Here is a 13,787-nt window from a genome sequence, read left to right as displayed (position 1 = left end):
AAGTGTTTGAGACTGGAGTTGGACTGAAGTCTTTCTGACTCCGCACCCAGGGCTCTGTTCATTATGCTATCTACCAGTCACATTATGCTATTGCCAAATATTGATTAAGCACCTACTATGTGGCAGGCATTGTGAGAGTGTGTTCTATATTGTACACTGTCAGAGGGGAGACAGGAACATGTATAAATCTGTATGGTCTGACCTCTTATTAGAAACGATGGGTACTCTCCAGGCCTTGACTTGGCTCAGCTCTGTGTCCGATATGTCGATCTGCAGAGGCAGGCGGGGCACCCAGACGGTGATGTGCAGGGGGGCGCTCAGATACTGGTAGGTGAAGTTCACCAGGGCATCCACCTTCCCTTTGATTTCTTTGCCATTGACAAAAACATAGTCACATCGGTCTGACACCTAAGGAAAGAGAGGAAGGGGAAAAAGGGAAACGATTGAGGGGGACCAGGCTATTATCTCTCATATTCCCTTGGTAGAACAAGCTAGGTGCTTCTCAAGAAAGAAACTTTGGAAGTTACCCCAATCCAAGATATGAACCAAAAATCTCTCTCAAGCTGTCAGGCAATGGCAACAGCTAAGCTTGGCAGAGAGATCTCCAGCAGATGTCCCGATAATTGGAACCCTCCGCCACTGCAGATCCTGGCTTGAATCTTGCTCCCTTTTCATCTAACTCTGCTTTTTGCCCAAGTGGACTATAGTATACTCCAGTGACAGTATCACTTTTTTTTCAGCCACTATGAATCTTTAAGAGATAATATTTATAAAGTACTTAATATGTGCCTGACACAGTCATCACTTAATAATTTCTTGTTCCTTTCTCCCTTGACACTGAAATATTCCATCAGGTTCTCTCCTTCCCAGGTCCTGAATTGCTTCCCAAGAGTATATTTTCTTTTCTTAAAAATGTAAATTATTGTGGGTGGCTAGATGGTGCAGTGAATAGAGCACCAGCCCTGGAGTCAGGAAGACCTGAGTTCAAATCCGGCCTCAGACGTTTAACACAAAAACTAGCTGTGTGACCTTGGGCAAGTCACTTAACCCCAACTGCCCTCCAAAAAAAAGGCAAAAAGAAATGCCTAGCTTCTCTGAAGGCTCAAGAATCATCTCTTATAGGGGCGGCTAGGTGGCGCAGAATAGAGCATTAAAATGAGTTCAAATCCGACCTCAGACACTTAACACTTACTAGCTATGTGACTTTGGGCAAGTCACTTAACCCCAATTGCCCTCCAAAAAGCAAAAAAAAAAAGTAAATTATTTGTTATAAACATCTACAATATATAGTAATAATATATTAAAACATTGTTATCATAATACAGTAATCAGCTACATTAATAATATAAAATATATTAATAGAACACCATAAATTATATGAGCAAATAAATCAATAAATCCTACTTATAAATGATTAATAATTAATAATTTATATGAATATATGAAGAATGATAGCAATACAAAATTATGTTTTATGGACAATTATAATGAATAACTTACATAGTTATACTAGGGTAATTAGTATATGATAATTAATATAATATAATTGCATGATAGTTATTTAATATTGTTTATGTTATAAAATATACAACATTGTACTATATGATTATGTACTATATGTCATATTATATAATATTAAACATTAGTTAATTAAAGAGGTCACATAGTAGAGTGGATAGATAGAAAATGTCCTTGGAATCAGGAGGATCTGGGGTTCAAGCACTGCCTCTCCTAAGCATCAGCTATGTGACTTAAGATCTCAGTGCCCTAGACAATTCTCTAAGACTACAAATTATTAGAAAGTGCTGACCTGCACAGGTGGAACAAATTTCTTCATCCAGTAGTCCTTATACCAATGAAATCATAGTCCCCTTTCCCATATTTCCTACAATTTGCTTCAAATGTAACAACCTAATGTTTTGCAACTATTTGAGTACTGATAAATCAATTAAAAAAAAAAACTATGACTACTTTTCGGGGTAAGCAAAGTAATACAAGAAAAAGGACACTGACTTTCAAGTTAAGGGATCTGGGTTTGAATTCTGGCCCTGATGCTCACTAGCTCTGTGTTGTTGAGTAAGTCATTCAACATGGTGGACCCCAGTTTTATCTTTATGGTCTCTTGTATAAAGCACACTCCTCACGGTCCAGAAGACCTGGGTTGAAGTCCCACTTTTGAAACTCACTGTCTATGTGACCCTCTCACAGTGTTAGCCTCTCATCGTGTTCTAGGAAAGCTTATGATGATAAGTTGTAGAAAGAATGCTGGCCTGCATTGGGCCAGGGAGTTTGCTAGGCTAATGACATAACAGGTCTAGTTCCCCTCTCCTCTTCCTAAAATGAGGGATCTGATTTAGCTGAGGTCTCAGGTCCCTTCCAGACTTCAGACTAACAATGTATTCTCCTCAGGTAGCCACTGATTGATGAGCTGAATGTGCTCCTGACCTCTTATACAATTTCTATCCAAATCAGCTCTTTCCTGGCCTTTGTGAACTGGGCAGACAGAGCTGTAATGAGCTGTATATGCCGTGGACAGGGTTTTCACCTTGAATCCAGGGCAACCATTCTCTCTTTCACTGAGAAAGAACATCTGGTGTGGGCAGACATGGGCAAATTTTTTGAGCTGCCTTGGGGACATGGAGGGAGCCAGGGGCAGGGAAGAAGGGGCGGGGGAAGAATGGATTAATTTCCTTCCCAATAAACACGATCAGTTTTTTGAATGTTTACATTTTGATTAAAGACATAAACTAATTTTAGACACCACAAGTAAATTTGTCATTAGCATGTAAATACTGTCCTGAAATCTAAGCAAGCATTAGCATAATAGCCGTGTAAGAGTTATATCAGTAATCACTTCTTTAATCAATGTTGTAATTTACAGATCATTGACTTTTCTCATTTATTACCTTTCTGAGCACTAGGGGAGAGGAATCCAACCACTCCAGAATATATAAATAATTAAGAACAATGCAGAGAGTATGAAGGAGCTGCGTGGGATAAAGTCATTGTCAGTGCTATTCCTAAAGGTGTCATAAACGTCTGGGGAGATCTAGGGGCACATTAATCATATAGCAAGTGGCTTGCAATGGGTGCTGTTGCATTACTAAATGAGCTGCCAGGTCTACAGACTCCAACAGAAAACCCTACAGACATTCCCACTCCCTTTATTTCATCCCTAGAAAGAGCTTTCCCATTCTGTGCAGTGAATGTTCTTGTTCAGCAGCCCGAGATTTGGTGGACACTACCATTTGCGATCCTGGTGGCTGACTTGAGTCTGCCAATTGAACAATGCTCATTGAAAGGCAACAAGGTAACTCACTGGTCAGTTGTCCCCAACAACCATGGTCTGGCCAGACAGGATGTTAAGGCCAAAGGCACATGCCCAATATTCATCTTTGGTTGTCCTATAACCAAGAAAGCTTTTGTAGAATCACAGAATTTCAGGGTTAAAGGGAAACTCATCAGTGGTCTGGTCCAATTTGTACTTGAACAGGAATCCTTATGCTGACACAGAGACATCAGGTCTTTGCCTGAAGACCTCCAGTGAGAAGGAGCTCACTAGCTTTGGTCCAGTGGAAAGAACTCTGGCTCTAGAATCAGAGGAGTTTGGGTTCAAAACTCTTCTCCGATGCTTATTGCCTGTGTGACCTTAGGCAAGTCACTTAGCCTTTTTGAGCCTCAGTTTCCTTATCTGTAAAATGTGAGGACTATATCAGAACGGCCTCTTAGGTGCTTTCCAGCTCTCTAGATCTGTACTCCTACAAACTCCTATGAACTTTGTTCCACTTTGGGATTGTTTTCGTTATCAGGAAAGGTTTTTTTTTTCCTCCTAGATTTGTCCCATTGTTCCTTTGGAATCAAAAAGAACAAGTCATAAAATCATAGATTTAGAACTGGAAGGGACCTTTAAATGCCATCAAGTCTAATACCACAGTTTTACAGGTGAGGAAATTGAGGCACAGAGAATCTAAGGGACTTGATGGAGAAGCTAGTAAGTACTTATTTGTAGCAGGATCGGAACCCAGATCTTCCAAGTCCCAATCCAGGGCATATAGCATATGTCCTATCTGCTAAACCTTGCTGGCTCTCCCAGTCTAATTCTTCTTCCTAACCTTCTAAATAGTTGAGGACAATCATCATATCTTCCTGATCCTTTTCTTTTCCAAGCTAAACATTCTTGGTTTAAACATTCAGGAGATCCTCCTAGTCAGATTACAATATCCTTTGGAAATAAACATCTCTGTCCTGGGTGTCCTAGGGGGTGAATGAGGCTGGCTCTCTAAAAGTCTTCCATTAAATAACACTTGGAAAGTACTTAGCAGAGTGTCCACACTATATAAAGAAATGCTTATTCCTTTATTCCCCTTTCCCACTTTCTTTCCTGCTACAGTAACAATTGTGTACCAAATGAGAAGGGAAGAAAAACAACTACATTAACTTTTCTTCCTTTGGCCTCCCTGGAGGCAGGCTGCCCTGTCGGGCTAGGGCAATTTATAGAGAGGACGGCTAAATGTGTGGTATTTATTTCTAAGTCCATTAACAGAAGTGTAATTACAAAAATCACTCCATTGTGTAGCATGAGGTCCAAGGAAGGCTATTCACTGTCTAGTCTTTCATTTGACACTTAATTAGATAAAACTTTGCATAGCTATTCAAATATTTGCTGTTGTTATTCAATTGAATACGAGTCTTCCTGACCCCATTTGGGATTTTCTTGGCAAAGAAGCTGGAGTAGTTTGTCATTTCCTTCTCCAGTTCATTTAACAGATGAGGAAACTGAGGAAAACAAGCAAAAACAACTAGCTCAGGGTTGAATAGCTAGCAAGTGTCTGAGGCTAGATTTGAACTCAGGTCTTCTTGACTGGTGCTCTGTCCATTGTGCTGTCTAGCTGCCCCATTCAAATACTTAGTCTAATTTAACTCACGAAGTTCTGTTGAAGCACTCCCACACTTAAATCCAATTCATGTGCAAGACAAGACATCACCCTTTGATGTCATTGGTCTTCTTTGGCAAGGAAGGATGAGCAAGAACAGCCAGTGAGACATTCTGGTTCAGAACCTGCGGAGTCACCCTTTTGACACTTTTGTGTCCATCACCCTCCACAGTCAATCTGTTACTGGCTCCCATAACTTATCTTCCACCTGTTATCCACTCCCACAGCCATCTTCCTAATTCAGACCTTTGTCACCACTTGCCCCTGCACTATAGTAATTGCCTCCTAATGAATCTCTCTGCTTCCTATCAATTAATTAATTAAAAAGCAATTATGATATGCCAGGCACCCTGCTAAGCCCTAAGTATACAAAGAAAGGTATAAACACTACCTGTCCTGGAGAAACCCAGTCCCTCCCATTTCCAAACCATCATCCAAGCAGCAGGGAAAATAATCTTCCAAAAGCATGTGACTGAACTCAAAGGCAGGGAATTGCCTTTTACAAGAATATGTAAACTCCACTAAGGATTTCCATTATCTGGTTCCCATTTTCGTTTTCTTCCTTGGCTTCTTTTAAATCCCAGCTAAAATTCCACGTTCTTCTACACTGAGGGATCGAAGGGCCTGGAATATGATATTCCAGAGGTCAAAGGAGCTGGGATTAAAACCAAGAGTCACCTATCCAGCAAAACTGAGTATCATGTTTCAGGGGAAAATATAGTCATTCAGTAGAATAGAGGACTTTTAAGCATTCTTGCTGAAAAAACAGAGTTGAACAGAAAATTTGACATTCAGATACAAGAAGCAAGAGAAGCAGCAGAAGGTAAACAGGGAAAAGAAATCATAAGGAACTTATCAAAGTCGAACTATTAACATTCCTACATGGAAAAACAATAATTGTAACTTATGAAACTTTTCTCAGTAGTTGAACAGAATAGAAATATATATGTCTATATATGAGGGTATATGGGCATATGAATACATATGTGAATATGTGTATATATGTTTACAGGTATACAGAGATAGAGGGCACAGGACCAATTTAACAGGAAGGGATGATACTTAAAAGGTGAAATTAAGTGGTGAGAGAGGAATATAATGAGAGGAGATGGGGAGAGACAGAACGGGGGTAAACTATCTCATATAGAAGAGGCAAGGGAAAATGGTTACAATGGAGGGGAAGAATAGGAAGGCAAAAGGTCAACCTTATTCCCATTGAATTTGGCTTGAGGAGGGAATGAAATAGACACTAAGTAGGGTATCTCACCCTCCAGGAGAGTGGGGGGAAGGGGGTGAGAGGGGGGATGATGGAAGGGAAGGCAGGCGGGGGGGATTGGAAGCACCCACTTTTGAAAAGGGATGGGATCAAAGTAGAGAATAGAACAAGTGGGAGGTAGGATAGGAGGGAGGGAAATAGAGTCAGTCTTTTACAATATATCTACTATGTTATTGTTTTGCATTAGCCACACATGTAAAACCTATACTGAACTGCTTATCTTCTCAGTAAGCGTGGGTGACAAGGGAGGAAGGGAATGAATCTGGAATTCAAAGTTTTAAAATCAAATGTTTAAATATATATATATATATATATATACACTCTATTATTAATACTATTTTACATGTAATTGGGAAATAAGATACACAGGCACTGGGGAATGGAGATCCACTGGAAAAGTCAAAAGGGGTATGGGAGAAAATATGGGAGAGAGCAGATTGGAGGAGGGGATATCCTGTGGGACTGCTGTTTTGGGGCAGTGGATAGGGGAAAAATGGGGAGAAAATTTGTAACTCAAAATCTGGTGGAAATGAATGATGCAAATCAGAAGTTAATAAAGCATTTGAAAAAAAAACTAAAAAAAAGAGAAAAAAAATAAAATTTTACCTTCTGTAGGGTCTTTCCCAGTTCAACTTCATCTCAGTGCCTGCCTTCTGAGGTTCCCTTCAATTTATCCTCTCTATATCTTCTTTGTATATAGCAGATTACACATGGTCTCCCCCATAAGATTGTAATCTCCATCAAGGTGCAGACTGCCTTTCTTTATATCATCAGTGTGGCTGTCTGTCTGGCATATAGTAGGATCTTAATAAGTGCTTGTTGACTTACTGACTGATTTTCTAGGGCTTATTTCACAATGGCCTCGGACACCTCCTGGCTGTGTAACCTTGGGCAAGCCACTTGGGCCTGCTTGCCTCAATTTTCTTGTCTCTAAAATGAGCTGGAGAAGGAAATGACAAACCACTCCAGTGTTTCTGCCAAGAAAACCCCAAATAGGGTCACAAAGTGTCATAAAAATAAAAATTTCAGCCAAACTGTCCTATTTTTGCACCCTCTCACCCTCTATCCCCTCCATCCCACATGATATTTTATCGCTCACCAACATTCATTTGTTTAAGCTTTCCTCCATAACTGGCGTAGACTCCAGATATGCAAATGGTGTCCAAAACCTCTTCTGTGGCTAATAGATAACTTAAAGCAGTTATCTCAACTTTTCCTTTAAAAACTCCATATATAGCAATTAGAACTAGGGATAGCTTAGACATCTAATCCAATCCCCTCAGTTTCCTAAGGAGGAAACTGAAACTCAGGGTGGTTAAATTACTTTTATATAAGGTCAGATGGGGAGGATAAATAGCAGAGCTGGGTTTCAAATTCCCTTCTTACTCCTTCAAATTCAGTGCCCTTTATACAATACCATGCTGCCTTCCTCAGCAGAGAGGGAATAGAAGATTCCCTACCCTGTGTGATGGCTTCACTAGTGCCAGGTCTGGCGCTATCAGCCAATCAAGTAGGCAATCAAACATTTATTAAGAACTTACTATGTGTTGGGGACTACACTAGGTGTTGGAGATAAAAAGAAAAAAGAAAGAGGGAAGAAAGGAAAGGAAAGAAAGAAAGAAGGAAAGAAAGAAAGAGAGAAAGGAAGGAAGGAAGGAAGGAAGGAACGAAGGAAGGAAGGAAGGAAGGAAGGAAGGAAGGAAGGAAGGAAGGAAAAATCTGCTTTTAATAAGCTTGCATTCTTTTGGGTACATGTGCAAATATAAGTATATACTGAACAAATGAAAAATTAATCCATTATAAATGTACTAATTAAAATGAGGAAATTTAGAGAGGAAGGGTGTCAGTAGTTGGGGTCATCAAAAATGCTTTGTATAGAGGACAGTGCCCCCAACCTCTTTGAGAGTAGGGGTTGTCTCATTTTTGCCTCTGTGTTCCTAGTACATAATCCAGTGCTTGATTCATAGTAATTTGATAAATACTTGTATATTGATTGACAGACAACGGATTGATAGCAAAAAGGGAATTTGATAGTGAAAGATTCTGAGCAAGAGGCATTTGTGTTGTATTTTGATTTTTATATTTATTTTGTATTTATATTTATTTCATATTTTATTTTGGCAATAGGAAGCCATTGAAGCTTACTGAGGAGTGAAGTAAATTGGTCATCTCTGGACTGAAGGAAAACCTCTAAGTAGCTTTGTGACCTTGGACAATGTACTTCATTTCTCTTGTTTTTGGTTTTCTCATTTATAAAATTGATTGCAAGTTTGGGGTCCATGATCTCTAATATTTCTAGGTCTAAAAAAACCCAACCCCCCAAAAACCCATTTTTCTACATAACTAAATAAAGATTTCTACCACCACAAAATCATTTAGTCATAAAGATAACAGGATTTATTACTTCTAGCTGAGGAATTCTACAATTCTTTTGTCCCATTCCAACACCTTCCCCTTCCCCTGCTACACACTTCTAGGGCCACCCAATTACCTCCCACTCCCCAAGTCATTTTGTAAGAACCATTAGGTTTTTAGTGATATCTAAATGACCTTTAGATATGTTTCTCCTTCATCTTTATTACCAATATGATAGCTTCAATGGGGAAAAAAAGAAAAAACAAACAAAAAACCAGGCATCCATTAGGGTAGAAGTAAGTTTAACTATGATACTTAAATCATATTCCTTGAAGTAGCATTAATTACTGTCGACTTGGTTCAATGGGAAGAAAGGTAGAAGTGGGTTGTTTTGGGCTCCAGAATTTTTTTTCTTTCTGTTACTTCAACAATTTAGATAGAAACTAGATATTACAAATTGAGTGGAAGTTAGTTAGCTAGAGAGGGATGTTAGAAACAGAAGGTGAGAGCATCATGAGCCTGTAATTGCTTTTCCAATTGGGAAGGAGTGAACAGTGACAATGAGGGAAGGTACAATGAACCCACTTTGTGTCTATCTCAAGGACCCCGCCTGGCAAGTCCAGGCTCAGTTGCCATGGGATCGGGGCCACCGTCCTCAGGTTGGCTGGTGCTGTCTAGAACATGTCACCGATTGCACTTCGATGCCATTAAGAAGGAAATAGAGTGGCCATACTGAAATCCCGATGAAGGGCAGGACCCTGCCAGCCCCAGTTTTCTAGGTCCCTTCTTTTCCATACTGCCTCTCAAACAACACTGTTTGAATGAGGAAATAATGTGGTTTCTCTGTCATCGACTACATCCCAAGATCAGTTTAAAAAAACCCAAACACACATGCACACTTTAATTTTGAACTTTAGATTATTGCTTGTTGTCTTAAGTCACTCCTCTACTTTGGAAGTATCAGAGACATTCTCCTGCTTCTAGGATTACTGTCATTAATAATAATAATAGCTTGCATTTATACAGCACTTGAAGGTTTGCAGAGTACTTTTGTTAGTGTTAAATCATTTGATCTGTCCAAAAACCCATGAGATAAGTGCTATTATTACTACTTTACAAAGGAGGAAACCGAGAGCAGTTAAGTGACTTGCTCAGGGTTACAAAGCTACTAAATCTCTTCCTTCAGACCTCCCAGAGGTCTGACCTCAAAGTTAGGAAGGTATGAGGTCACAGTGGCTTGGACACAGTGGCTCGGTGACCTTGGACAAGTAACTTAACCCCTTTAATTCACTCCCCCTTTCCCAATCCCTCAAGACAACTTTCTTGGATTAGACATTGTACAGAGGGTGCAGACCTGAATTTGGTAGAAGTTCCACAATGGAAGTTTTTTTTTTTTTTGGAAGGCAATTGGGGATAAGTTACTTGCCCAAGGTCACACAGCTAGTTTTTGTGTTAAGTGTCTGATGCTGGATTTGAACTCAGGTCCTCCCGACTCCAGGGCCTGTGCTACAGCTAGCTTCACTGGCTTCACTGCTCCACCTAGCTGCCCCCCTGGGAGTTTTTTATATCAATCAAATCGCAGGTCTGGTCCTTATCTATATTTGTATTTACTTAAATATGTATGTATTATTTAACATGATAGAGTGGTAGTTCCTTGAGGGTAGGGACTATTTCATTTTTGTCCCTGTGTCCCAAGAGCTCAACACAGTTCCTGGCACATATGTGTATTGCTGATAAATATGTGTATTGATTGATTGGACAATGGGATGAAGCAATCTCTGATGCAAAATTCAATTCAATGGACACTGAACACAATATATATATATATATATATATATACACATACATATGTTGAGATAATGAAGACTAAGAAATACTGAGGTAGCTGGGTGTTATGATAGAGTACCAGGCCTGGAGTTGGAAAGACCTGAGTTCAAATCCCATCTCAAACACTTACACTGGGCAAGTCACTTAACCCTGTTTGCCTCAGTTTCCTTATCTGTTAAATGACCTTGAGGAAGAAATGGTAAACCACTCCAGTATCTTTGCCAAGAAAACCCCAGATGGAGTCACATGACTAAAAGGAATGAACAGCAGCAGTGACCTCTCAGGATTCTTGTGAAGATCAAATAAAATACAAATAAATTGCTTTTAAAATGTTATAAAGCTATATGGATGCTAACTATTAATGCTTATTGACTGACTAGTATCATTACGGTTCCTGAAGTTTTTGCATTTGTGTGTTTTAATGCTCCTGTTAATGGGGACACTTCGGGGAGAAAAGGTAGGTTGGTATGCTACCGTTATAATTGGTTTGGAAGGAAAGGATTCATTCAAGAGGATTCATGGCTCTTCCCATACCATCTTGTCTCCACACATAGTGGAAAAGCTAATGGTCTTTGATTTTGAAGGCCTGAGTTTGGACATTGACTTAAATTTGTTAGTTGTGTGACAATGGGACCACCCACCAGATTTCTCTGATCCTCAATTTCCTGAATTGTAAACAATGAGACATTGATCCTGTGATTTAGTCATCTTCACAATTTGACATTTATTACGTGCCTACTATGTTCAGAATACTGCGCGAGGTACTGGGTGAGATAGGACAGTCTCTACCCTCATGGGTGGGTGGGTGGTGGGCATAGAATTGACCCAAATACAAATCATTATAACACAAAATAACATACTAGGGTATCAGGAATATAGGAAACTTAACATTTGTATTGGCATCTCCAGTGTTGAGCACACAGTGCTTGACATATATTATGCTCTTATTGTACACTACTTAATTCAATCTTTTAAGAAAATAGGGCAGGGCAAAGAACCTTTGGAAATACCTACTGTAAGGATCTGGGGGAAAATAACAGCCATTAAAGGAGACAGAGGAGGAATGGTCAGAGACAGAAGGAATTCGGGGAAAGTATGATATTTCTGAGCAAAAGGAAGAGAGCTTATTCATGGGAAGTGGGAGGTCGAGTGCCAAATGCCTCAGAGGAGTTAAAGAAGTGAAAAAAAGCTATGTTGGCTCATGGGTTGGGATATCTTTAGTGATGTTTAAGGGAACAGTTTTCCAAGACATTTAGTAGATATGGCAGATGTGTATTATTTTGCAGAAAAGAGGGTAGGTGACTTGATCAAAGTCAAAAGGCTACGAAGTCGGGGTGGTAGGTGGCTTAGTAGATAGAGCACTGTGTCCTGGATTCAAAAGTATCTGAATTCAAATATGGTCTCATACACTTACTAACTGTGTGACCCTGAGCAAGTCACTTAACCCCGATTGCCTACAAAAATAAAGCTATGGAACACCAGAGCTAGGACTAAAATCCAAGAGAAAGGCAGTGTTGATAGTGGATAGAGCACTGATCTAGGCTCAAATCCTAGCTATGTGACCCTGAGCAAGTCAAGTCACATTCTATACCCAATATGTAAGGGGGTGGGGTGGGACTCAATGGCCTCCTAGGTCCCTTTTAGGTCCCAATCTATAATCTGAATTTTCTGACTCCTAATTCTATTCACTTTCCACTCTGTCTCTCAATTCAAGTTCTTTGCTAAATTTCTTCCCTCTGCCCATTGTCTATCTTTAAGCTATTTGATGCCTGTTCAAGGGTGGGGCCAGAGGAAGAAAGGCAAGCAGGAAAGTGAAGAAAGTTGACCAGTGTCTTCTCAAAGCCTTGGTTGGGGATAAGGATGAAATGTGATGTCTAAAATGCTGTTTGGATGTGAGTAATTACATTTTGTAAGAGCATGTGAGTAGAGCTGGGGCCATCTGGTTTTGGATGAGGCACTGGGGCCCACATAGGTTAAGTGATTTGCCTAGGATCACACAGCTACTGAGTACTTTGGACTAGATTGGCACAGGTATTTATGACTATGAGATTCTCACAAGAACCTTGCTTGTCATCTTCCCTATTAGACTGGGAGTTCTTTGGGAGCAAGGGTCATCTTTTTCTTTGTTTCCCCAGCCTTTAGTACAGTACCTGGCACACAGTAGGTGCTCAATAAATGCATATTGATGGCTGATTGACACAAGACTAGCCCTCTATCCACAACACCAGTGGCATCAAACTCAAATAGAAATGGATCCCTGCAGGTCATATATTGACTTAGAAAACCACAAATTAACATTATCTATATTGTATTGCATTTTTATTTATTTTCTTAAATACTTCCCAAATAGATTTTTATCTGATTCCTAAATTTCATTCCTCTGCACCACACTGCATAGACTTTTGATTCTGGTCCTTTTGATTTCTCAATATTGGACTGTGAACTCTAAACTATCACCTCCTTTGAGGTGCTCTCAAGCAACTCTTTCCTGGTTCTTGGGACACAGTAAAGAACAGTTGAAATTGGTCCCAATAAGTTCCAACCATTGATTTTATGGAGAAGGACACAAAAGGAAAAAGAAGTGTCAAAATTTTAAGGTTTAAACACCTGGGAGAATGATGATACAACAGATGGCTTGGAGATAAGGCAGTTACTGAGTTGTGCTGTGACTATAGATTTCAATTCAATTCAACAAGCTCTTTTTAAGCTTGAGACTGTTAAGTCGTAGGGGATAGAGCACAGGGGCTGGAGTCAAGAAAGCCTAAGGTGGATGCTAGTTTAGATAAACCTGGGCAAGTCACTTGGACTCTTTTCATCCACAGTTTCTACATCTGTAAAATGGGAATATTAATAGCACCTACCTTAGAGGGTTGTAGTGAAGATCATTGTATGAGAAATGTAGGACCATCAGGCACATCAGAGGCCAATATCTAGCTGCTTTGCTTTCAAGTTAGATAATACAGAAAATGTACTTTGCTAACCTAATACTTATACATTAATATTAGCTCTTATTATGTACCAGACACTGAGCTAGGTGGTGAAAATACAAAAAGGAGAAAAATGAAGCACTCCCTGTCTTCAAGGAGCTTACAATCTAATAACATTCCATACCAGAAGAGCTTAAAAGCCTCCTCTGGGAGTAAAATCCTAAATTATAAAACTGCTCAGAGATCCCAAGATGTGCCATCTTCCTTGTGGAATTCCACACCATTCCACCCTACTCCATCTCATCCCATCCCATCTCATTCCATCCCATCCCATCCCATCCCATTCTGTTCTGTTTTATTCTATCCTATCCAATTCTATTCTCTCTGTTCCATTCCATCCCATCTAAAACAATTTAATCTGGTTCTATTCTATTTCATACAATTCCATTCCATCTCATATTACTCTGT

The 13,787-nt window shown here is 39.7% G+C and overlaps 1 protein-coding gene across 1 annotated transcript in view; it reads right to left on the bottom strand.

The window, feature by feature from the left end:
* The window catches only part of LOC138157907 (transmembrane protein 132C-like), a 612,402-nt gene that overhangs the window by 25,095 nt on the left and 573,520 nt on the right, over positions 1-13,787 (bottom strand). Inside the window, exon 6 of the mRNA XM_069083711.1 lies at positions 203-408. Coding sequence (XP_068939812.1) covers positions 203-408 — 206 coding nt within the window. The remainder of the gene's footprint in view (positions 1-202; positions 409-13,787) is intronic.

This window comes from Petaurus breviceps, unplaced genomic scaffold (genome assembly GCF_028583685.1).
Source record: "Petaurus breviceps papuanus isolate PSGF00001 unplaced genomic scaffold, PetGlider_PUasm1.0 101, whole genome shotgun sequence".
Taxonomy (NCBI): Eukaryota; Metazoa; Chordata; class Mammalia; order Diprotodontia; family Petauridae; genus Petaurus; species Petaurus breviceps.
Note: the sequence above shows the minus strand (reverse complement) of the source record. Positions and strands in the feature narration are given on the sequence as shown.